Here is a 26,679-nt window from a genome sequence, read left to right on the forward strand (position 1 = left end):
TGATGAAGGTAGTGATGATGAAGGTGGTGATGATGAAGGTAGTGATGATAAAGGTGGTGATGATGAAGGTGGTGATGATGAAGGTGGTGATGATAAAGGTGGTGATGATGAAGCTGGTGATGATAAAGGTGGTGATGATGAAGGTAGTGATGATGAAGCTGGTGATGATAAAGGTGGTGATGATGAAGGTGGTGATGATGAAGGTGGTGATGATAAAGGTGGTGATGATGAAGGTAGTGATGATGAAGGTGGTGATGATGAAGGTGGTGATGATAAAGGTGGTGATGATGAAGGTGGTGATGATGAAGCTGGTGATGATAAAGGTGGTGATGATGAAGCTGGTGATGATGACAGGGATGGAGCAGGACGTGGCCAGTACATTCCCACCTCTGACACACAGCAGCAGCACACAGTACACGAGCAGAGCAACAGACACTCGCGATTGGTCAATCACTCTGGAGTTCCAATGATGATGTAACAATGTAAAAAACGATGTAATGACACGACATATTGGCGAATCAAAGGAGGAAAAGAAAAGAATCGTTGAGTAAACCAACAAAATATCAAGCAGCTTTTGTAAAACCCTCGAGGATGCAGCAAGTGTCCGTTGCTCTTTAGGTTTGTTGTTGCAGACAGGTGTGACGTTGCCATGGTGACCGTAAGAAGCCTCTGCAACACTTTAGTCTTGTTGTTGCAGACAGATGTGACGTTGCCATGGTGACCGTAAGAAGCCTGTGTAAGACTGGAGTAGTTGCATAACATGTCGGACTTCAGATCTGAAACCACAGAGAAAGTGAGAAAACATTGGATTGATTTGAGAGTGGAACGTGGACATTTGGAATTATAAGATGACTTGGAAAGGTTCTGAAAATGTTCCGGGGTGAAAGAGAGAGAGAAGGAGAGAAATGAGGAAAGCGAAAGAGAGAGAGAAGGAGAGAAATGAGGAAAGCGAAAGAGAGAGAGAAGGAGAGAAATTAGGAAAGCGAAAGAAAGAGAGAGAGGAGAGAAATGAGGAAAGCGAAAGAAAGAAAGAGAGAGGAGAGAAATTAGGAAAGCGAAAGAAAGAGAGAAGGAGAGAAATGAGGAAAGCGAAAGAGAGCGAGCTAGTAAAGGAGTGCTAGTCACATGACTTACTTCTCGTGGGGTGGGGGTCTACCAGTGGGGCGGGACATAGCTGTATCCAGGTGCACCTTGGGGCCGGAACTGCGGCATGGTGACGTGCTGGTGCGTTCCCAGCTGAGCGTGCTGAGGTGTGGTCAGCAGGGTTCCTACAGGACGACACACGAGTCATCAGCGTCGGCTGTCATTTTGTCACTGTTGTTTTGACCGCAGCACTATGGTCAATATGGCACCGACCAAAACTAATAAGAGTTTACACCAAAAAACACACAACAGCAATATAATCATTTTAGCATAACTCACGTTTAAGCATAGGAAATGAAATGAAATCATTCAAAAAGGTATTTAATATGAAAATATCTTCAACAACACATGCTGTAGCTACATCAGCCCGACCTGCACTCATAGCCATGGTGGTCCCGGCAACCATCCCCATGGCAGCCATTCCATTGTTTCTAGGGGCTTGGACCGGGGCGGGGTAGAGGGCTGAGGGCAGGCTGTTTGGCTGAACCACTGTAGTGTGGTGGATTACATGAGGCTGAGGCTGAGCAGCATACACAGGCTGGGTGTAATACGCCTACAGACACAGAGACAGAGGTTAGAGTGTGTCTGTGTTAGAATGTGTCTGTGTTAGAGTGTGTCTGTGTTAGAGTGTGTCTGTGTTAGTGTGTGTTTATGTGTGTGTGTACATGTGAGTAGTGTGTTGATTTACATAGGGCTGGGCCGCATACACTGGCTGGCCATAATACGCTGCTGCCTACAGGGAGACAGAGAGAGAGGTTAGGGTGTGTGTGTGTGTGTGTGTTTACCAGTACGTAACGGTTCTATGGAGGGTAGATGTTGAGGGAGTAGGGTGTGTGTGTGTGTGTGTTTACCAGTACATAACGGTTCTACTGAGGGTAGATGTTGAGGGAGCAGTGTGTGTGTGTGTGTGTGTGTGTGTGTGTGTGTGTGTGTGTGTGTGCGCGTGTGCGCGTGTGTTTACCAGTACATAAAGGTTCTACTGAGGGCAGACATTGAGGGAGTAGGGTGTGTGTGTTTGCTGAGGTTAGGATTGTGTATTGGTGTGTGTGTAGAAGCTGTTGATGGTAGGAGCTGGTGGAGTAGGGTGTGTGTGCTCACCTGTGCATATAAGTTCTGCAGGTTCTGCATGCTCTGCTGGGGGTAGGCACTTCTGATGGGGTACATGGCTGTTTGGTAGGGGTTGGGAGAGGGGGAGTAGGGCGGGGGGGCTCCGTTCATCTGGGTGGGGGGCACTTTATATGGAGTACCCGCTGTTGTGTATCCTGCACACACACACACACACACACACACACACACACACACACAGAGAGAGAGACCAACATAAGTCCGACAGCCAAGACACATGCATCAGGGTAACACAGCCTTCCTCTCAGTCCTAATGAGGTACCATAGCACAGTATTCATTTTGTCAACAAAAATTGTGACTAAAATATTTGTCAAAACACACATTTTCCAGTGGCAATTGAAGACACTATTACTGACGAAATAGACCCAGAAAAAAACGATGGCTAAATGATTTTTTCTTCTTCAATTCTATGGACTAAAAATAGTTTTGTCTCTATCTCGACTAAAATCTGACGATGAAGTCTACGTTCTCTTTATTTATATAGTGACGCGCCACATTTTACATTCATAAAGACGTTGTAAAACTACGCTACCGGACCGTTAACCATTTGTGCAGGATACACCTTGTTCAGTCATGTTACCTCATTAGCTAGCTATGGCTAACAACCTGGGCTGCATTCAGCAGGATGCAATGTTTTGGAACGATCAGATAGAAAAATGGTATGTCGAACAAACATGCCTCTCTGACATGTGGAATAAGAAATAACGTTGGCTCTATTCATGGTTTTCTATTTGCAACGTTCAATAATGTTTTTCCAACTGAACGTGGCCCTGGTAACATCACCAGTAGTCTACTGAACGTAGCCATGGTAACATCACCAGTAGTCTACTGAACGTAGCCATGGTAACATCACCAGTAGTCTACTGAACGTAGCCATGGTAACATCACCAGTAGTCTACTGAACGTAGCCATGGTAACATCACCAGTAGTCTACTGAACGTAGCCATGGTAACATCACCAGTAGTCTACTGAACGTGGCCATGGTAACATCACCAGTAGTCTACTGAACGTAGCCATGGTAACATCACCAGTAGTCTACTGAACGTGAACCTGGTGGCTCCTTTTAGTGGTAGAGCCTCATCATCACAGTCTCCTCCTAGTGGTAGAGCCTCATCATTACAGTCTCCTCCTAGTGGTGGAGCCTCATCATTAGACTCCTAGTGGTAGAGCCTCATCACTACAGTCTCCTTGTGGTAGAGCCTCATCATTACAGTCTCCTCCTGGTGGTAGAGCCTCATCACTACAGTCTCCTTGTGGTAGAGGCTCATCATTACAGTCTCCTAGTGGTAGAGCCTCATCACTACAGTCTCCTCCTAGTGGTAGAGCCTCATCACTACAGTCTTCTCCTGGTGGTAGAGCCTCATCATTAGAGTCTCCTTCTAGTTGTAGAGCCTCATCACTACAGTCTCCTAGTGGTAGAGCCTCATCATTACAGTCTCCTAGTGGTAGAGCCTCATCACTACAGTCTCCTCCTGGTGGTAGAGCCTCATCATTACAGTCTCCTTCTAGTGGTAGAGCCTCATCACTACAGTCTCCTCGTGGTAGAGCCTCATCACTACAGTCTCCTCCTAGTGGTAGAGCCTCATGACTACAGTCTCCTCCTAGTGGTGGAGCCTCATCATTACACTCTCCTCCTAGTGGTAGAGCCTCATCACTACAGTCTCCTCCTATTGGTAGAGCCTCATCACTACAGTCTCCTCCTAGTGGTAGAGCCTCATCACTACAGTCTCCTCCTAGTGGTAGAGCCTCATCATTACAGTCTCCTCCTAGTGGTAGAGCCTCATCACTACAGTCTCCTCCTAGTGGTAAGAGCCTCATCACTACAGTCTCCTCCTAGTGGTAGAGCCTCATCACTACAGTCTCCACCTAGTGGTAGAGCCTCATCACTACAGTATCCTCCTAGTGGTAGAGCCTCATCATTACAGTCTCCTCCTAGTGGTAGAGCCTCATCACTACAGTCTCCTCCTAGTGGTAGAGCCTCATCACTACAGTCTCCTCCTAGTGGTAGAGCCTCATCACTACAGTCTCCTCCTAGTGGTAGAGCCTCATCACTACAGTCTCCTCCTAGTGGTAGAGCCTCATCACTACAGTATCCTCCTGGTGGTAGAGCCTCATCATTACAGTCTCCTCCTAGTGGTAGAGCCTGATCACTACAGTCTCCTCCTAGTGGTAGAGCCTCATCACTACAGTCTCCTCCTAGTGGTAGAGCCTCATCACTACAGTATCCTCCTAGTGGTAGAGCCTCATCACTACAGTCTCCTCCTAGTGGTAGAGCCTCATCACTACAGTCTCCTCCTAGTGGTAGAGCCTCCTCACTACAGTCTCCTCCTAGTGGTAGAGCCTCATCACTACAGTCTCCTCCTAGTGGTGGAGCCTCATCATTACAGTCTTCTATACATCCTGCTTTGTCACCTAGCTCCCCACCCACATACCACTATTGTACTGTTTACATTTAGTGCATGTCAATAGTCCTATATCCTCTAATAGTGCTTTCTTTATATGCTTCAACACCTGCAATGCTTGCTGTTTGGGGTTTTAGGCTGGGTTTCTGTACAGCACTTTGAGATATCAGCTGATGTAAGAAGGGCTATATAAATACATTTGATTTGATGTATATGCGCTGCACTAATGGACCAAGACTGGTATAAGGCTTAAACGGTGTTATTGTGTCCAGACTGAAGGCCCTGGGTGAATGAATAGTATGTGGATAATGTATTTAATCACGACGCTGCTCTCTGAAATTGACCTGCGTAGTCTATTCAGAACGTTGAGGTCTAGTGCTGAAAACATGAAGTCCTCATGTAACCCACCAGAGAATCACTGGGGCCAGAAAGTGGAGATGGGCCGGAAGGTGGAGACGAGACAAGGTTACGTTAGCTTTAGATTCATGAGGGGCCGCAGATGCTTGTGTGTCTGCATCCACACCCCCTCCCCACACACATTGAGAGCCAATTTGTTTAAGATTCCCCCTTCTTGACAGCGGACAGACATTTTTACACTTTAGAATTAATTTTGGGCAATTCTACACACTCTGCCATGGGGCGCAGAGAACAATTTTGCCATTTTATAACTAATATCCTGCAATTTTACACATTTTGACATAGTATGGAGAGAAATGTTTGCAGTTTTAAATATGACATCTGAGTGAGACTGACTAACAAAATCAATGAGGAACCATCGGCAGGTAATTCGACCATGAGATCCTGGAGGCTAGACTAACTTACCAATCTAAATATGTTTGCTGACATGGGCTAATTGAGTAACTATCAGTGACTGACATGAGATAAAAACTGCTAATGCACAACCAAATACTCTACTATACTAATTTGCAACAGTAAATTGAGACCCAAACTGAGCAGATTGACAGCTCCAGCAGTAACCCTACCTCCTAGAGCTAGCTGACAGCTCCAGCAGTAACTTTACCTCCTAGAGCTAGCTGACAGCTCCAGCAGTAACCCTACCTCCTAGAGCTAGCTGACAGCTCCAGCAGTAACTCTACCTCCTAGAGCTAGCTGACAGCTCCAGCAGTAACTCTACCTACTAGAGCTAGCTGACAGCTCCAACAGTAACTCTACCTCCTAGAGCTAGCTGACAGCTCCAACAGTAACTCTACCTCCTAGAGCTAGCTGACAGCTCCAACAGTAACTCTACCTCCTAGAGCTAGCTGACAGCTCCGGCAGTAACTCTACCTCCTAGAGCTAGCTGACAGCTCCAGCAGTAACTCTACCTCCTAGAGCTAGCTGACAGCTCCGGCAGTAACTCTACCTCCTAGAGCTAGCTGACAGCTCCAACAGTAACTCTACCTCCTAGAGCTAGCTGACAGCTCCAGCAGTAACTCTACCTCCTAGAGCTAGCTGACAGCTCCAACAGTAACTCTACCTCCTAGAGCTAGCTGACATCTACAAGTGTCACTGCTATAAGCCTTTAAGTATAGCTAGGTTAGGTGTGTGTTCTTACCCAGTGGGTACCCTGGACTACCTGTTTGGTAGAGGTTAGTACCCTGGACTAGCTGTTTGGTAGAGGTTAGGTGTGTGTTCTTACCCAGTGGGTACCCTGGACTAGCCGTTTGGTAGAGGTTAGGTGTGTGTTCTTACCCAGTGGGTACCCTGGACTACCTATTTGGTAGAGGTTAGGTGTGTGTTCTTACCTGGTGGGTACCCTGGACTAGCCGTTTGGTAGAGGTTAGGTGTGTGTTCTTACCTGGTGGGTACCCTGGATTTCCCGTTTGGTAGAGGTTAGGTGTGTAGGTGGGAGCAGCAGTAGGGTAACCTCCAGGGTAGCCTACAGAGGACAAGAGAGTCTTAAGGCTTCCCACCCGAAACAGTTTGAAACAGTTCATACATGATGAGAATTTCACAACGTTTTTGTTTGTTTTAGTCTTCGGCAAAAGGTTTTTCTCCGGGTGTTTCGTGACCACAATTTATTTTCTTGAAAAATCCCTTTGTCTGTGATTGGTCAACAGTATGGATTCTTCAATGAAGTGTTTGTTTTCATTCAACGAGAGACAACACATTTTTTTCACTTGAGAAACACTGCACCAAACATCTTAGACATACAATTTTCCTGACGAAGACCTCCTCGGCAAAAACATCAACATTAATGACATATTTCTTGATTTATCTTAGATTGATTCTGACTATTTTGAGGAAGTGCTACTGCGTAGGTTGTTGGTATGGGGTCTCAAGAGGGACAAACACTAAACATCCTTCTTGTTTTTCTAGCGAAGGTATTTTAAGGGAGTATGGGAGCACAGATATTCACTTCGCCTAGCTGAGTTCAGCTAGAAGCAAACCGAACCTACAGTGCCTTGCGAAAGTATTCAGGATTCAAACATAAAGATATAAAACTGTATTTTTTTGTGAAGAATCAACAAGTGGGACACAATCATGAAGTGGAACGACATTTATTGGATATTTCCAAAAATTTTAACAAATCAAAAACTAAAAAAATTGGCCGTGCAAAATTATTCAGCCCCCTTAAGTTAATACTTTGTAGCGCCACCTTTTGCTGCGATTACAGCTGTAAGTCGCTTGTGGTATGTCTCTATCAGTTTTGCACATCGAGAGACTGACATTTTTTCCCATTCCTCCTTGCAAAACAGCTCGAGCTCAGTGAGGTTGGATGGAGAGCATTTGTGAACAGCAGTTTTCAGTTCTTTCCACAGATTCTCGATTGGATTCAGGTCTGGACTTTGACTTTGCCATTCTAACACCTGGATATGTTTATTTTTGAACCATTCCATTGTAGATTTTGCTTTATGTTTTGGATCATTGTCTTGTTGGAAGACAAATCTCCGTCCCAGTCTCAGGTCTTTTGCAGACTCCATCAGGTTTTCTTCCAGAATGGTCCTGTATTTGGCTCCATCCATCTTCCCATCAATTTTAACCATCTTCCCTGTCCCTGCTGAAGAAAAGCAGGCCCAAACCATGATGCTGCCACCACCATGTTTGACAGTGGGGATGGTGTGTTCAGGGTGATGAGCTGTGTTGCTTTTACGCCAAACATAACGTTTTGCATTGTTGCCAAAAAGTTCAATTTTGGTTTCATCTGACCAGAGCACCTTCTTCCACATGTTTGGTGTGTCTCCCAGGTGGCTTGTGGCAAACTTTAAACAACACTTTTTATGGATATCTTTAAGAAATGGCTTTCTTCTTGCCACTCTTCCATAAAGGCCAGATTTGTGCAATATACGACTGATTGTTGTCCTATGGACAGAGTCTCCCACCTCAGCTGTAGATCTCTGCAGTTCATCCAGAGTGATCATGGGCCTCTTGGCTGCATCTCTGATCAGCCTTCTCCTTGTATGAGCTGAAAGTTTAGAGGGACGGCCAGGTCTTGGTAGATTTGCAGTGGTCTGATACTCCTTCCATTTCAATATTATCGCTTGCACAGTGCTCCTTGGGATGTTTAAAGCTTGGGAAATCTTTTTGTATCCAAATCCGTCTTTAAACTTCTTCACAACAGTATCTCGGACCTGCCTGGTGTGTTCCTTGTTCTTCATGATGCTCTCTGCGCTTTTAACGGACCTTTTGAGACTATCACAGTGCAGGTGCATTTATACGGAGACTTGATTACACACAGGTGGATTGTATTTATCATCATTAGTCATTTAGGTCAACACTGGATCATTCAGAGATCCTCACTGAACTTCTGGAGAGAGTTTGCTGCACTGAAAGTAAAGGGGCTGAATAATTTTGCACGCCCAATTTTTCAGTTTTTGATTTGTTAAAGAAGTTTGAAATATCCAAAAAATGTCGTTCCACTTCATGATTGTGTCCCACTTGTTGTTGATTCTTCACAAAAAAATACAGTTTTATATCTTTATGTTTGAAACCTGAAATGTGGCAAAAGGTCGCAAAGTTCAAGGGGGCTGAATACTTTCGCAAGGCACTGTATGTATGAGGACGCAACACACACACACTGTCATACAACACACTCTGGGGTGAACGCAACACACACACACACACACACACACACACACACACACACACACACACACACACTCTGGGGTGAACGCAACACACACACACTGTCATACAACACACTCTGGGCTGAACGCAACACACACACACTGTCATACAACACACTAGGGTGAACGCAACAAACACACTAGTTTACAACACACTCTGGGGTGAACGCAACACACACACACACACACACACACACTCTGGGGTGAACGCAACACACACACACTGTCATACAACACACTCTGGGCTGAACGCAACACACACACACTGGTATACAACACACTCTGGGGTGAACGCAACACACACACACTGGTATACAACACACTCTGGGGTGAACGCAACACACACACACTGGTATACAACACACTCTGGGGTGAACGCAACACACACACTAGTTTCCAACACACTCTGGGGTGAACGCAACACACACACACTGGTATACAACACACTCTGGGGTGAACGCAACACACACACTAGTTTACAACACACTCTGGGGTGAATGCAAACCACACACACTGGTATACAACACACTCTGGGGTGAACGCAACACACACTAACTGGCATACAACACACTAGGGTGAACAACACACTCTAGGATGAAAGCAACACACACACACTAGTATACAACACACTGAGGTGAACGCAACACACACTGGCATACAACACACTTCGGGGTGAATGTATAGTTGTAAACATTGCCATAGGAAGACCTGTGGGTGTGTGTGTATACAAGATTATCTCTCGGTCTTACAGTATGGATGCATATGGTTTTAGCACACACAGCAGGAGGGGGAGAGCTCTGCTGTTGAGTTAACACCTGTGTGTGTGTGTGTAGACAGTAGAACATGGTGCACACCAGGATACTACGGCATGTTGAACAGTGGTTCTGGCTGTTAATCTGTCTTCGTTGAGAGGTGTTTCACACAACCAGACAACTGGAACCAGACTGTGTTTGTGTGTGTGTGTGTCAGTGTAATGATGAGATGAAACAGACGGCTAATCGGCTCACCAATTAGCAGACGTTACAACCTCCAGTATAACCACTAACGAGACAAGGAATTGTTTATGTCTTTTCAGTGATTACATTGTGTGGGAGGAAGGTGAGAAATGAGAGGGATGGAGAGAGGGAGGGAATGAGGAAGAGGGAGGGAGAGAGAGAGAGATGGATGGAGAGAGAAGGGTGGATGGAGAAAGAGAGAGATGAGGAGAGAAGGATAGATGGAGAGAGAAAGGGATGGATGGAGAGAGAGATGAGAGAGAGGGATGGAGAGAGAGAGAGAAGAAGCATGACACAGGCAGCATCCATGTTGATGTGTGTGTGTGGTATGTGGAGGTGACAGCTGTGTGGTTGGGGACAGTCATACATTCTGATAGATATCACACTCAGTCCCATCACACGGTGACATACAGGCCCTGTAACCACCATGTCATTATCATTAGTAGACTTAGTATAGCAGCCTCTTATAACCACCATGTCATTATCATTAGTACTTAGTATAGCAGCCTCTTATAACCATGTCATTATCATTAGTACTTAGTATAGCAGCCTCTTATAACCACCATGTCATTATCATTATTACTTAGTATAGCAGCCTCTTATAACCACCATGTCATTATCATTAGTACTTAGTATAGCAGCCTCTTATAACCACCATGTCATTATCATTAGTACTTAGTATAGCAGCCTCTTATAACCACCATGTCATTATCATTAGTACTTAGTATAGCAGCCTCTTATAACCACCATGTCATTATCATTAGTACTTAGTATAGCAGCCTCTTATAACCACCATGTCATTATCATTAGTACTTAGTATAGCAGCCTCTTATAACCACCATGTCATTATCATTAGTACTTAGTATAGCAGCCTCATATAACCACCATGTCATTATCATTAGTACTTAGTATAGCAGCCTCTTATAACCACCATGTCATTATCATTAGTACTTAGTATAGCAGCCTCTTATAACCACCATGTCATTATCATTAGTACTTAGTATAGCAGCCTCTTATAACCACCATGTCATTATCATTAGTACTTAGTATAGCAGCCTCTTATAACCACCATTGAGCTGTAGGCCAAAGAGCTCATCCTGTTTAATCTTAATACCGTAACTTACTGAGGCCTATAGTTTAATACTTCTCCAGTCTACTGTATCAATCTATCATTCATTTGTTGATGTCATCACACAGCATTCATGATTAGCAATGCAATCGAGCATTTTAGTTTCAGTTTTAAAATAAAATAAAGGGATCCTTGAATAATTAGCTTAAACAATAAAATAAACAGTTCAATTTCGGGAATACGACTGTTTCCGGTCTTTGCGGGTTTTCGGTTTGACGGTTCTGGTCGTGATGGACTTCAGAAGCGCCGTTCCTTTACAGTTAAATGCCCGTTCGTTCAGTGGCTCTTCGAAATGATCTCCAGAGAAGAGAAGGTTTTGTGTCGGCATTTCAATTTCGTGGTATCGAATTGGTAGTTACAGTCTTGTCTCATCGCTGCAACTCCCGTACGGAAGGTCGAAGGTCGAGTGCCAACCAACCCGCACTGCTTCTTGACACAATGCCCACTTAACCCGGAAGCCAGCCGTACCAATGTGTCGGAGGAAACACCGTACACCTGGCGACTGTGTCAGCGTGCAGACACGAACGGCCAAACCCTTCACTAACCCGGACGATGCTGGGCCAATTGTGCCCCATGGGTCTCCCTGCCGGCCAAACCCTCCACTAACCCGGACGATGCTGGGCCAATTGTGCGCTGCCCCATGGGTCTCCTGTCGCGGTCCGCTGCGACAGAGCCTGAACCCAGAATCTCTAGTGGCACAGATAGCACTGCGATGCAGTGCCTTAGACCACTGTGCCACTCGAGAGGCCCTACACATTCCTAATAGGACCATTATTCTGCATTGTGAATTGATGAGGAATTTTATGATTTTCTCTTATAGTTTTAATGGGAAAAGGATAGAAAATGGCTATTTAAACGTTAAGCAAAATTCCTAGTACGGACCCAGCAGGACACATCTTAGACCAGATAGATCTGTTTACTTCTGTCTACCGTTAGCTAGCCCAATCACTTCGGTTTGATGAGAGGGTGTTTATTGGTGGGTGGGAGCAAGGTAATGTGTAATGTGTGTCTCACCTGTGTAGGCCATGTTCTTGGGGTTACCGTAGGGAGCTCCAGGCTGAACAGGACTGTAGACGGGATTCATACTGCTGGATAATCTGTTCTTACTGAGGGGGAGAGAGAGAGGGGGAGAGAGAGAAACGGGGGATGGGGAGGGAGAGACAGGGGATGGGGAGAGAGATACAGGGGATGGGGAGGGAGAGACAGGGGATGGGGAGAGAGAGACAGGGGATGGGGAGAGAGAGACAGGGGATGGGGAGGGAGAGAGAGAGACGGGGATAGGGGAGGGAGAGAGAGAGACGGGGATAGGGGAGGGAGAGAGAGAGACAGGGATAGGGGAGGGAGAGAGAGAGACGGGGATAGGGGAGGGAGAGAGAGACGGGGATAGGGGAGGGAGAGAGAGAGACAGGGATGGGTGTAGAGAGAGAGAGAGAGGCAGGGATGGGTGTAGAGAGAGAGAGAGAGGGATGGGTGTAGATAGAGAGAGAGAGAGAGAGAGAGGGATGGGTGTAGAGAGAGAGAGAGAGAGAGAGACAGGGATGGGTGTAGAGAGAGAGAGAGAGAGACAGGGATGGGTGTAGAGAGAGAGGGAGAGAGAGACAGGGATGGGTGTAGAGAGAGAGAGAGAGACAGGGATGGGTGTAGAGAGAGAGAGAGAGAAAGGGATGGGTGTAGAGAGAGAGACAGGGATGGGTGTAGAGAGAGAGAGCGAGACAGGGATGGGTGTAGAGAGAGAGAGAGAGACAGGGATGGGTGTAGAGAGAGAGAGAGAGACAGGGATGGGTGTAGAGAGAGAGAGAGAGAGGCAGGGATGGGTGTAGAGAGAGAGAGAGAGAGAGGCAGGGATGGGTGTAGAGAGAGAGAGAGAGAGACAGGGATGGGTGTAGAGAGAGAGAGCGAGAGAGAGAGACAGGGATGGGTGTAGAGAGAGAGAGAGAGACAGGAATGGGTGTAGAGAGAGAGAGAGAGACAGGGATGGGTGTACAGAGAGAGAGAGAGAGAGAGAGAGAGAGAGAGAGAGAGAGAGAGAGAGAGAGAGAGAGAGAGAGAGACAGGGATGGGTGTAGAGAGAGAGAGAGAGACAGGGATGGGTGTAGAGAGAGAGAGAGAGAGAGAGAGAGACAGGGATGGGTGGGTGTAGAGAGAGAGAGAGACAAGGATGGGTGTAGAGAGAGAGAGACAGGGATGGGTGTAGAGAGAGAGAGAGACAGGGATGGGTGTAGAGAGAGAGAGAGACAGGGATGGGTGTAGAGAGAGAGAGAGACAGGGATGGGTGTAGAGAGAGAGAGACAGGGATGGGTGTAGAGAGAGAGAGAGACAGGGATGGGTGTAGAGAGAGAGATACAGAGATGGGTGTAGAGAGAGAGAGAGACAGGGATGGGTGTAGAGAGAGAGAGAGAGAAAGGGATGGGTGTAGAGAGAGAGAGAGAGACAGGGATGGGTGTAGAGAGAGAGAGCGAGACAGGGATGGGTGTAGAGAGAGAGAGAGAGACAGGGATGGGTGTAGAGAGAGAGAGAGAGAGAGAGACAGGGATGGGTGTAGAGAGAGAGAGAGACAGGGATGGGTGTAGAGAGAGAGAGAGAGACAGGGATGGGTGTAGAGAGAGAGAGAGACAGGGATGGGTGGAGAGAGAGAGACATGGATGGGTGTAGAGAGCGAGAGAGAGACAGGGATGGGTGTAGAGAGAGAGAGAGAGAGACAGGGATGGGTGTAGAGAGAGAGAGAGAGAGACAGGGATGGGTGTAGAGAGAGAGAGAGAGACAGGGATGGGTGTAGAGAGAGAGAGAGAGAGACAGGGATGGGTGTAGAGAGAGAGCGAGAGACAGGGATGGGTGTAGAGAGAGAGAGAGAGACAGGGATGGGTGTAGAGAGAGAGGGAGAGAGAGAGAGGGATGGGTGTAGAGAGAGAGAGACAGGGATGGGTGTAGAGAGAGAGAGAGACAGGGATGGGTGTAGAGAGAGAGAGAGAGACAGGGATGGGTGTAGAGAGAGAGAGAGAGACAGGGATGGGTGTAGAGAGAGAGAGACACAGGGATGGGTGTAGAGAGAGAGAGACGGGGGAGAGAGAGAGAAAGGGGATGGTGAGAGAGCGACAGGGGATGGGGAGAAGGAAGAAGAATGTTAGAGCACATAGAATAAATAGTTACTCAGTCTAAAACAACAACAGGACAAGCCAGGTCTCTAATAGTTACCCAGTCTAAAACAACAACAGGACAAGCCGGGTCTCTTTAATAGTTACTCGTTCTAAAATAACAACAGGACAAGCCAGGTCTCTAATAGTTACCCAGTCTAAAACAACAACAGGACAAGCCAGGTCTCTAATAGTTACCCAGTCTAAAACAACAGGACAAGCCGGGTCTCTTTAATAGTTACTCAGTCTAAAACAACAACAGGACAAGCCGGGACTCTTTAATAGTTACTCAGTCTAAAATAACAACAGGACAAGCCAGGTCTCTAATAGTTTCCCAGTCTAAAACAACAGGACAAGCCAGGTCTTTAATAGTTACTCAGTCTAAAACAACAACAGGACAAGCCGGGTCTCTTTAATAGTTACCCAGTCTAAAACAACAACAGGACAAGCCGGGTCTCTTTAATAGTTACTCAGTCTAAAACAACAACAGGACAAGCCGGGTCTCTTTAATAGTTACTCAGTCTAAAACAACAACAGGACAAGCCAGGTCTCTTTAATAGTTACCCAGTCTAAAACAACAACAGGACAAGCCGGGTCTCTTTAATAGTTACTCAGTCTAAAACAACAACAGGACAAGCCAGGTCTCTTTAATAGTTACCCAGTCTAAAACAACAACAGGACAAGCCGGGTCTCTTTAATAGTTACTCAGTCTAAAACAACAACAGGACAAGCCGGGTCTCTTTAATAGTTACTCAGTCTAAAACAACAACAGGACAAGCCGGGTCTCTTTAATAGTTACTCAGTCTAAAACAACAACAGGACAAGCCGGGTCTCTTTAATAGTTACTCAGTCTAAAACAACAACAGGACAAGCCGGGTCTCTTTAATAGTTACCCAGTCTAAAACAACAACAGGACAAGCCGGGTCTCTTTAATAGTTACTCAGTCTAAAACAACAACAGGACAAGCCGGGTCTCTTTAATAGTTACTCAGTCTAAAACAACAACAGGACAAGCCGGGTCTCTTTAATAGTTACTCAGTCTAAAACAACAACAGGACAAGCCGGGTCTCTTTAATAGTTACTCAGTCTAAAACAACAACAGGACAAGCCGGGTCTCTTTAATAGTTACTCAGTCTAAAACAACAACAGGACAAGCCGGGTCTCTTTAATAGTTACTCAGTCTAAAACAACAACAGGACAAGCCGGGACTCTTTAATAGTTACTCAGTCTAAAACAACAACAGGACAAGCCGGGACTCTTTAATAGTTACTCAGTCTAAAACAACAACAGGACAAGCCGGGTCTCTTTAATAGTTACTCAGTCTAAAACAACAACAGGACAAGCCGGGTCTCTTTAATAGTTACTCAGTCTAAAACAACAACAGGACAAGCCGGGTCTCTTTAATAGTTACTCAGTCTAAAACAACAACAGGACAAGCCGGGTCTCTTTAATAGTTACTCAGTCTAAAACAACAACAGGACAAGCCGGGTCTCTTTAATAGTTACTCAGTCTAAAACAACAACAGGACAAGCCGGGTCTCTTTAATAGTTACTCAGTCTAAAACAACAACAGGACAAGCCAGGTCTCTTTAATAGTTACTCAGTCTAAAACAACAACAGGACAAGCCGGGTCTCTTTAATAGTTACCCAGTCTAAAACAACAACAGGACAAGCCGGGTCTCTTTAATAGTTACCCAGTCTAAAACAACAACAGGACAAGCCGGGTCTCTTTAATAGTTACCCAGTCTAAAACAACAACAGGACAAGCCGGGTCTCTTTAATAGTTACCCAGTCTAAAACAACAACAGGACAAGCCGGGTCTCTTTAATAGTTACTCAGTCTAAAACAACAACAGGACAAGCCAGGTCTCTAATAGTTACCCAGTCTAAAACAACAGGACAAGCCAGGTCTTTAATAGTTACTCAGTCTAAAACAACAACAGGACAAGCCGGGTCTCTTTAATAGTTACTCAGTCTAAAACAACAACAGGACAAGCCGGGTCTCTTTAATAGTTACTCAGTCTAAAACAACAACAGGACAAGCCAGGTCTCTTTAATAGTTACTCAGTCTAAAACAACAACAGGACAAGCCGGGTCTCTTTAATAGTTACTCAGTCTAAAACAACAACAGGACAAGCCGGGTCTCTTTAATAGTTACTCAGTCTAAAACAACAACAGGACAAGCCGGGTCTCTTTAATAGTTACTCAGTCTAAAACAACAACAGGACAAGCCGGGTCTCTTTAATAGTTACTCAGTCTAAAACAACAACAGGACAAGCCAGGTCTCTTTAATAGTTACTCAGTCTAAAACAACAACAGGACAAGCCGGGTCTCTTTAATAGTTACTCAGTCTAAAACAACAACAGGACAAGCCGGGTCTCTTTAATAGTTACTCAGTCTAAAACAACAACAGGACAAGCCGGGTCTCTTTAATAGTTACTCAGTCTAAAACAACAACAGGACAAGCCGGGTCTCTTTAATAGTTACTCAGTCTAAAACAACAACAGGACAAGCCGGGTCTCTTTAATAGTTACTCAGTCTAAAACAACAACAGGACAAGCCAGGTCTTTAATAGTTACTCAGTCTAAAACAACAACAGGACAAGCCGGGACTCTTTAATAGTTACTCAGTCTAAAACAACAACAGGACAAGCCGGGTCTCTTTAATAGTTACTCAGTCTAAAACAACAACAGGACAAGCCAGGTCTCTTTAATAGTTACTCAGTCTAAAACAACAACAGGACAAGCCAGGTCTTTAATAGTTACTCAGTCTAAAACAACAACAGGACAAGCCAGGTCTCTTTAATAGTTACTCAGTCTAAAACAACAACAGGACAAGCCGGGTCTCTTTAATAGTTACTCAGTCTAAAACAACAACAGGACAAGCCAGGTCTCTTTAATAGTTACTCAGTCTAAAACAACAACAGGACAAGCCAGGTCTTTAATAGTTACTCAGTCTAAAACAACAACAGGACAAGCCGGGACTCTTTAATAGTTACTCAGTCTAAAACAACAACAGGACAAGCCGGGACTCTTTAATAGTTACTCAGTCTAAAACAACAACAGGACAAGCCGGGTCTCTTTAATAGTTACTCAGTCTAAAACAACAACAGGACAAGCCGGGTCTCTTTAATAGTTACTCAGTCTAAAACAACAACAGGACAAGCCGGGTCTCTTTAATAGTTACTCAGTCTAAAACAACAACAGGACAAGCCGGGTCTCTTTAATAGTTACTCAGTCTAAAACAACAACAGGACAAGCCGGGTCTCTTTAATAGTTACTCAGTCTAAAACAACAACAGGACAAGCCGGGTCTCTTTAATAGTTACCCAGTCTAAAACAACAACAGGACAAGCCGGGACTCTTTAATAGTTACTCAGTCTAAAACAACAACAGGACAAGCCGGGTCTCTTTAATAGTTACTCAGTCTAAAACAACAACAGGACAAGCCGGGTCTCTTTAATAGTTACTCAGTCTAAAACAACAACAGGACAAGCCGGGTCTCTTTAATAGTTACCCAGTCTAAAACAACAACAGGACAAGCCGGGTCTCTTTAATAGTTACTCAGTCTAAAACAACAACAGGACAAGCCGGGTCTCTTTAATAGTTACTCAGTCTAAAACAACAACAGGACAAGCCGGGTCTCTTTAATAGTTACCCAGTCTAAAACAACAACAGGACAAGCCGGGTCTCTTTAATAGTTACCCAGTCTAAAACAACAACAGGACAAGCCGGGACTCTTTAATAGTTACCCAGTCTAAAACAACAACAGGACAAGCCGGGTCTCTTTAATAGTTACCCAGTCTAAAACAACAACAGGACAAGCCGGGTCTCTTTAATAGTTACTCAGTCTAAAACAACAACAGGACAAGCCGGGTCTCTTTAATAGTTACCCAGTCTAAAACAACAACAGGACAAGCCGGGTCTCTTTAATAGTTACCCAGTCTAAAACAACAACAGGACAAGCCGGGTCTCTTTAATAGTTACCCAGTCTAAAACAACAACAGGACAAGCCAGGTCTCTTTAATAGTTACCCAGTCTAAAACAACAACAGGACAAGCCGGGTCTCTTTAATAGTTACCCAGTCTAAAACAACAACAGGACAAGCCAGGTCTCTTTAATAGTTACCCAGTCTAAAACAACAACAGGACAAGCCGGGTCTCTTTAATAGTTACCCAGTCTAAAACAACAACAGGACAAGCCGGGACTCTTTAATAGTTACCCAGTCTAAAACAACAACAGGACAAGCCGGGACTCTTTAATAGTTACTCAGTCTAAAACAACAACAGGACAAGCCGGGTCTCTTTAATAGTTACTCAGTCTAAAACAACAACAGGACAAGCCGGGTCTCTTTAATAGTTACTCAGTCTAAAACAACAACAGGACAAGCCGGGTCTCTTTAATAGTTACTCAGTCTAAAACAACAACAGGACAAGCCGGGTCTCTTTAATAGTTACTCAGTCTAAAACAACAACAGGACAAGCCGGGTCTCTTTAATAGTTACTCAGTCTAAAACAACAACAGGACAAGCCGGGTCTCTTTAATAGTTACCCAGTCTAAAACAACAACAGGACAAGCCGGGTCTCTTTAATAGTTACCCAGTCTAAAACAACAACAGGACAAGCCGGGACTCTTTAATAGTTACTCAGTCTAAAACAACAACAGGACAAGCCGGGTCTCTTTAATAGTTACCCAGTCTAAAACAACAACAGGACAAGCCAGGTCTTTAATAGTTACTCAGTCTAAAACAACAACAGGACAAGCCGGGTCTCTTTAATAGTTACTCAGTCTAAAACAACAACAGGACAAGCCAGGTCTCTTTAATAGTTACCCAGTCTAAAACAACAACAGGACAAGCCAGGTCTCTTTAATAGTTACTCAGTCTAAAACAACAACAGGACAAGCCGGGTCTCTTTAATAGTTACTCAGTCTAAAACAACAACAGGACAAGCCAGGTCTCTTTAATAGTTACCCAGTCTAAAACAACAACAGGACAAGCCAGGTCTCTTTAATAGTTACCCAGTCTAAAACAACAACAGGACAAGCCAGGTCTCTTTAATAGTTACTCAGTCTAAAACAACAACAGGACAAGCCAGGTCTCTTTAATAGTTACTCAGTCTAAAACAACAACAGGACAAGCCAGGTCTCTTTAATAGTTACTCAGTCTAAAACAACAACAGGACAAGCCGGGTCTCTTTAATAGTTACTCAGTCTAAAACAACAACAGGACAAGCCGGGTCTCTTTAATAGTTACTCAGTCTAAAACAACAACAGGACAAGCCAGGTCTCTTTAATAGTTACTCAGTCTAAAACAACAACAGGACAAGCCGGGTCTCTTTAATAGTTACCCAGTCTAAAACAACAACAGGACAAGCCAGGTCTCTTTAATAGTTACTCAGTCTAAAACAACAACAGGACAAGCCAGGTCTCTTTAATAGTTACTCAGTCTAAAACAACAACAGGACAAGCCAGGTCTCTTTAATAGTTACTCAGTCTAAAACAACAACAGGACAAGCCAGGTCTCTCTAATAGTTACTCAGTCTAAAACAACAACAGGACAAGCCGGGTCTCTTTAATAGTTACTCAGTCTAAAACAACAACAGGACAAGCCGGGTCTCTTTAATAGTTACTCAGTCTAAAACAACAACAGGACAAGCCAGGTCTCTTTAATAGTTACTCAGTCTAAAACAACAACAGGACAAGCCGGGTCTCTTTAATAGTTACTCAGTCTAAAACAACAACAGGACAAGCCAGGTCTCTTTAATAGTTACTCAGTCTAAAACAACAACAGGACAAGCCGGGACTCTTTAATAGTTACTCAGTCTAAAACAACAACAGGACAAGCCAGGTCTCTTTAATAGTTACTCAGTCTAAAACAACAACAGGACAAGCCGGGACTCTTTAATAGTTACTCAGTCTAAAACAACAACAGGACAAGCCGGGACTCTTTAATAGTTACTCAGTCTAAAACAACAACAGGACAAGCCAGGTCTCTTTAATAGTTACTCAGTCTAAAACAACAACAGGACAAGCCAGGTCTCTTTAATAGTTACTCAGTCTAAAACAACAACAGGACAAGCCAGGTCTCTTTAATAGTTACTCAGTCTAAAACAACAACAGGACAAGCCAGGTCTCTTTAATAGTTACTCAGTCTAAAACAACAACAGGACAAGCCAGGTCTCTTTAATAGTTACTCAGGCTAAAACAACAACAGGACAAGCCAGGTCTCTTTAATAGTTACTCAGTCTAAAACAACAACAGGACAAGCCGGGTCTCTTTAATAGTTACTCAGTCTAAAACAACAACAGGACAAGCCGGGTCTCTTTAATAGTTACTCAGTCTAAAACAACAACAGGACAAGCCGGGTCTCTTTAATAGTTACTCAGTCTAAAACAACAACAGGACAAGCCAGGTCTCTTTAATAGTTACTCAGTCTAAAACAACAACAGGACAAGCCGGGTCTCTTTAATAGTTACTCAGTCTAAAACAACAACAGGACAAGCCGGGTCTCTTTAATAGTTACTCAGTCTAAAACAACAACAGGACAAGCCGGGTCTCTTTAATAGTTACTCAGTCTAAAACAACAACAGGACAAGCCGGGTCTCTTTAATAGTTACTCAGTCTAAAACAACAACAGGACAAGCCGGGTCTCTTTAATAGTTACTCAGTCTAAAACAACAACAGGACAAGCCGGGTCTCTTTAATAGTTACTCAGTCTAAAACAACAACAGGACAAGCCGGGTCTCTTTAATAGTTACTCAGTCTAAAACAACAACAGGACAAGCCGGGTCTCTTTAATAGTTACTCAGTCTAAAACAACAACAGGACAAGCCTCTCTCTCACACAATCTACATTCATAAAGAGGAGATGAACAGAGCGATTCACACCGTCGATAACACATCCTCATCATGTGTGTCCTTACCTTATCCTACTGTGTAGGTCTTACTGGTGTGAGAGTGTCGGGTTAGTACCTGTCCATGCATCGTGTGTTTGGTTGGTCTATTGAAACTATGAGTTGGTGTGTGTGTTACCTCTTGTACATGTCTGGTGTGTGTGTGTTGTACCTTGTGTGTGTGTGTTATACCTTGTGTGTGTGTGTGTGTGTGTATTATACCTTGTGTGTGTGTTAAAACTTGTGTGTGTGTGTGCGTGTATTACACATTGTGTGTGTATTATACCTTGTGTGTGTGTGTGTGTGTTATACCTTGTGTGTGTGTGTGTGTGCGTGTATTATACCTTGTGTGTGTATTATACCTTGTGTGTGTGTGTGTGTATTATACCTTGTGTGTGTGTGTGTGTGTGTGTTATACCTTGTGTGTATGTGTGTGTGTGTATTATACCTTGTGTGTGTGTTATACCTTGTGTGTGTATTATACCTTGTGTGTGGGTGTGTTATACATTGTGTGTGTGTGTGTTATACCTTGTGTGTGTGTGTGTGTGTGTTATACCTTGTGTGTGTGTGTGTGTTATACCTTGTGTGTGTGTGTGTGTATTATACATTGTGTGTGTGTGTGTGTGTGTGTGTGTTATACCTTGTGTGTGTGTGTGTGTGTTATACCTTGTGTGTGTATTATACCTTGTGTGTGTGTGTGTGTGTTATACATTGTGTGTGTGTGTGTTATACCTTGTCTGTGTGTGTGTGTTATACCTTGTGTGTGTGTGTTATACCTTGTGTGTGTGTGTGTGTTATACCTTGTGTGTGTGTGTGTGTTATACCTTGTGTGTGTGTGTGTGTTATACCTTGTGTGTGTGTGTGTTATACCTTGTGTGTGTGTGTGTACTATACCTTGTGTGTGTGGTATACCTTGTGTGTGTGCTCTACCCTGTGTGTGTGTATTATATCTTGTGTGTGTTGTACCCTGTGTGTGTGTGTGTATTATACCTTGTGTGTGTGTGTTATACATTGTGTGTGTGTGTGTGTGTGTATTATACCTTGTGTGTGTGTTAAACCTTGTGTGTGCGTGTATTACACATTGTGTGTGTATTATACCTTGTGTGTGTGTGCGTGTATTATACCTTGTGTGTGTATTATAACTTGTGTGTGTGTGTGTGTATTATACCTTGTGTGTGTGTGTGTGTTATACCTTGTGTGTATGTGTGTGTGTGTATTATACCTTGTGTGTGTGTTATACCTTGTGTGTGTGTTATACCTTGTGTGTGGGTGTGTTATACCTTGTGTGTGTGTGTATTATACCTTGTGTGTGTGTGCGTGTATTATACCTTGTGTGTGTATTATAACTTGTGTGTGTGTGTGTGTATTATACCTTGTGTGTGTGTGTGTGTTATACCTTGTGTGTATGTGTGTGTGTGTATTATACCTTGTGTGTGTGTTATACCTTGTGTGTGTGTTATACCTTGTGTGTGGGTGTGTTATACCTTGTGTGTGTGTGTGTTATACCTTGTGTGTGTGTGTGTGTGTTATACATTGTGTGTGTGTGTGTTATACCTTGTGTGTGTATTATACCTTGTGTGTGTGTGTGTTATACATTGTGTGTGTGTGTGTGTGTTATACCTTGTCTGTGTGTGTGTTATACCTTGTGTGTGTGTGTGTGTGTGTTATACCTTGTGTGTGTGTGTGTGTTATACACTGTGTGTGTGTGTTATACCTTGTGTGTGTGTTACACCTTGGGTGTGTTATACCTTGTGTGTGTGTGTGTGTTATTCCTTGTGTGTGTGTGTGTGTGTGTGTGTGTTATAGCTTGTGTGCGTGTGTGTTATAACTTGTGTGTGTGTATTATACCTTGTGTGTGTGTGTGTTATACCTTGTGTGTGTGTGTGTTATACCTTGTGTGTGTGTGTGTGTATTATACCTTGTGTGTGTGTGTGCGTATTATACCTTGTGTGTGTGTGTGTGTGTATTATACCTTGTGTGTGTTATACCTTGTGTGTGTGTGTGTGTGTTATACCTTGTGTTTGTGTGTTATACCTTGTGTTTGTGTGTTATACCTTGTGTTTGTGTGTTATACCTTGTGTGTGTGGGTGTGTTATAACTTGTGTGAGTGTGTGTGTTATACCTTGTGTTTGTGTGTGTTATACCTTGTGTGTGTGTGTGTTATACCTTGTGTGTGTATTATACCTTGTGTGTGTGTATTATTCCTTGTGTGTGTGTGTGTGTGTTATACCTTGTGTGTGTGTGTGTGTGTATTATACCTTGTGTGTGTGTGTTATACCTTGTGTGTGTATTATACCTTGTGTGTGGGTGTGTTATACCTTGTGTGTGTGTGTGTGTGTATTATACCTTGTGTGTGTGTGTGTGTGTTATACCTTGAATGTGTGTGTGTGTTATACCTTGTGTGTGTGTGTTATATCTTGTGTGTGTTATACATTGTGTGTGTGTGTGTTATACCTTGTGTGTGTGTGTGTGTTATACCTTGTGTGTGTGTGTGTGTGTTATACCTTGTGTGTGTGTGTTATACCTTGAGTGTGTGTGTGTGTTATACCTTGTGTGTGTGTGTGTGTGTGTGTGTGTGCGTGTATTATACCTTGTGTGTGTATTATACCTTGTGTGTGTGTGTATTATTCCTTGTGTGTGTGTGTGTGTGTTATACCTTGTGTGTGTGTGTGTATGTATTATACCTTGTGTGTTTGTGTTATACCTTGTGTGTGTATTATACCTTGTGTGTGGGTGTGTTATACCTTGTGTGTGTGTGTGTGTTATACCTTGAATGTGTGTGTGTGTTATACATTGTGTGTGTGTTATACCTTGTGTGTGTGTGTGTGTTATACCTTGTGTGTGTGTGTGTGTGTGTGTTATACCTTGTGTGTGTTATACCTTGTGTGTTATACCTTGTGTGTGTGTGTGTGTGTTATACCTTGTGTGTGTGTGTGTGTGTGTGTGCGTGTATTATACCTTGTGTGTGTATTATACCTTGTGTGTGTGTGTGTATTATTCCTTGTGTGTGTGTGTGTGTGTGTGTGTGTGTTATACCTTGTGTGTGTGTGTATTATACCTTGTGTGTGTGTGTTATACCTTGTGTGTGTATTATACCTTGTGTGTGGGTGTGTTATACCTTGTGTGTGTGTGTGTGTTATACCTTGTGTGTGTGTGTGTGTGTTATACCTTGAATGTGTGTGTGTGTTATACCTTGTGTGTGTGTTATACCTTGTGTGTGTGTGTGTTATACATTGTGTGTGTGTGTGTGTTATACCTTGTGTGTGTGTGTTATACCTTGTGTGTGTGTGTGTGTTATACCTTGTGTGTATGTGTTATACCTTGTGTGTGTGTGTGTGTGTGTTATACCTTGTGTGTGTGTGTGTGTGTGCGTGTATTATACCTTGTGTGTGTATTATACCTTGTGTGTGTGTGTATTATTCCTTGTGTGTGTGTGTGTGTGTGTTATACCTTGTGTGTGTGTGTGTATTATACCTTGTGTGTGTGTGTTATACCTTGTGTGTGTATTATACCTTGTGTGTGTGTGTTATACCTTGTGTGTGTTATACCTTGTGTGTGTGTGTGTTATACATTGTGTGTGTGTGTGTGTTATACCTTGTGTGTGTGTGTGTGTTATACCTTGTGTGTGTGTGTGTGTTTGTTATACCTTGTGTGTGTGTGTGTTATACCTTGTGTGTGTGTGTGTTACACCTTGGGTGTGTGTTATACCTTGTGTGTGTGTGTGTTATACCTTGTGTGTGTGTGTGTGTGTGTGTTATACCTTGTGTGTGTGTGTGTGTGTGTGTGTTATGCCTTGTGTGTGTGTGTGTGTGTGTGTTATACCTTGTGTGTGTGTGTGTGTGTGTGTGTGTGTGTGTTATACCTTGTGTGTGTGTGTATTATACCTTGTGTTTGTGTGTTATACCTTGTGTGTGTGTGTGTTATACCTTGTGTGTGTGTGTGTTATACCTTGTGTGTTATACCTTGTGGGTGTTATACCTTGTGTGTGTGGGTGTGTTATAACTTGTGTGAGTGTGTGTGTTATACCTTGAGTTTGTGTGTGTTATACCTTGTGTGTGTGTGTGTGTTATACCTTGTGTGTGTGTGTGTTAAACCTTGTGTGTTATACCTTGTGCTTGTGTGTGTTAAACCTTGTGTGTGTTTGTGTGTGTTATACCTTGTGTGTGTGTGTGTGTGTAGTATTCCTTGTGTGTGTGTGTTATACCTTGTGTGTGTGTGTGTGGGTGTGCTATACCTTGTGTGTGTGTTATACCTTGTGTGTGTGTGTATTATACCTTGTGTGTGTGTGTGTGTGTTATACCTTGTGTGTGTGTGGTTGTGTATTATTCCTTGTGTGTGTGTGTGTGTGTGTATTATACCTTGTGTGTGTGTGTGTGTGTTATACTTTGTTTTTGTGTGTTATACCTTGTGTGTGTGTGTGTGTGTTATACCTTGTGGGTGTTATACCTTGTGTGTGTGGGTGTGTTATAACTTGTGTGAGTGTGTGTGTTATACCTTGTGTGTGTGTGTGTTATACCTTGTGTGTGTGTGTGTGTGTGTGTTATACCTTGTGTGTGTGTGTGTGTGTGTGTGTGTGTGTTATACCTTGTGTGTGTGTGTGTGTGTGTTATACCTTGTGTGTGTGTGTTATACCTTGTGTGTGTATTATACCTTGTGTGTGTGTGTGTTATACATTGTGTGTGTGTTATAACTTGTGTGTGTGTGTGTTATACCTTGTGTGTGTGTGTGTGTTATACCTTGTGTGTGTTATACCTTGTGTGTTATACCTTGTGTGTGTGTGTGTTATACCTTGTGTGTGTGTGTGTGTGTGTGTGTATTATTCCTTGTGTGTGTGTGTGTGTGTTATACCTTGTGTGTGTGTGTGTGTATTATACCTTGTGTGTGTGTGTCATACCTTGTGTGTGTATTATACCTTGTGTGTGGGTGTGTTATACCTTGTGTGTGTGTGTGTGTTATACCTTGTGTGTGTGTGTGTGTGTTATACCTTGAATGTGTGTGTGTGTTATACCTTGTGTGTGTGTTATACCTTGTGTGTGTGTGTGTTATACATTGTGTGTGTGTGTGTGTGTTATACCTTGTGTGTGTGTGTGTTATACCTTGTGTGTGTGTGTGTGTGTTATACCTTGTGTGTATGTGTTATACCTTGTGTGTGTGTGTGTGTGTGTGCGTGTATTATACCTTGTGTGTGTATTATACCTTGTGTGTGTGTGTATTATTCCTTGTGTGTGTGTGTGTGTGTGTGTGTTATACCTTGTGTGTGTGTGTGTGGGTATTATACCTTGTGTGTGTGTGTTATACCTTGTGTGTGTATTATACCTTGTGTGTGTGTGTGTGTGTGTGTTATACCTTGAATGTGTGTGTGTGTTCTACCTTGTGTGTGTTATACCTTGTGTGTGTGTGTGTTATACATTGTGTGTGTGTGTGTGTGTTATACCTTGTGTGTGTGTGTGTGTTATACCTTGTGTGTGTGTGTGTGTTTGTTATACCTTGTGTGTGTGTGTGTTATACCTTGTGTGTGTGTGTGTTACACCTTGGGTGTGTGTTATACCTTGTGTGTGTGTGTGTTATACCTTGTGTGTGTGTGTGTGTGTGTTATACCTTGTGTGTGTGTGTGTGTTATACCTTGTGTGTGTGTATTATACCTTGTGTTTGTGTGTTATACCTTGTGTGTGTGTGTGTTATACCTTGTGTGTGTGTGTTTAACCTTGTGTGTGTGTGTGTGTTATACCTTGTTTTTGTGTGTTATACCTTGTGTGTGTGTGTGTGTTATACCTTGTGTGTTATACCTTGTGGGTGTTA

At 43.6% G+C, this 26,679-nt stretch overlaps 1 protein-coding gene across 3 annotated transcripts in view; it reads right to left on the reverse strand.

Moving 5' to 3' along the window:
• Window positions 1–227: 227 nt before the first annotated feature.
• Window positions 228–26,679, reverse strand: part of LOC110503403 (protein FAM168A) — a 93,933-nt gene continuing 67,481 nt past the window's right edge. For 2 of the 3 annotated variants that reach the window (XM_036961991.1, XM_036961988.1), the window contains 7 exons: window positions 11,877–11,968; window positions 6,470–6,550; window positions 2,242–2,405; window positions 1,832–1,876; window positions 1,516–1,696; window positions 1,135–1,268; window positions 228–776 (listed from right to left, as the gene is read on the reverse strand). In XM_036961991.1, coding sequence (XP_036817886.1) covers window positions 1,153–1,268; window positions 1,516–1,696; window positions 1,832–1,876; window positions 2,242–2,405; window positions 6,470–6,550; window positions 11,877–11,946 — 657 coding nt within the window. In that variant the 5' untranslated portion in view covers window positions 11,947–11,968 and the 3' untranslated portion in view covers window positions 228–776; window positions 1,135–1,152. The remainder of the gene's footprint in view (window positions 777–1,134; window positions 1,269–1,515; window positions 1,697–1,831; window positions 1,877–2,241; window positions 2,406–6,469; window positions 6,551–11,876; window positions 11,969–26,679) is intronic. The other variant, XM_036961989.1, reaches the window with a different exon arrangement.

Source organism: Oncorhynchus mykiss, chromosome 24 (assembly GCF_013265735.2).
Source record: "Oncorhynchus mykiss isolate Arlee chromosome 24, USDA_OmykA_1.1, whole genome shotgun sequence".
Lineage (NCBI taxonomy): Eukaryota > Metazoa > Chordata > Actinopteri > Salmoniformes > Salmonidae > Oncorhynchus > Oncorhynchus mykiss.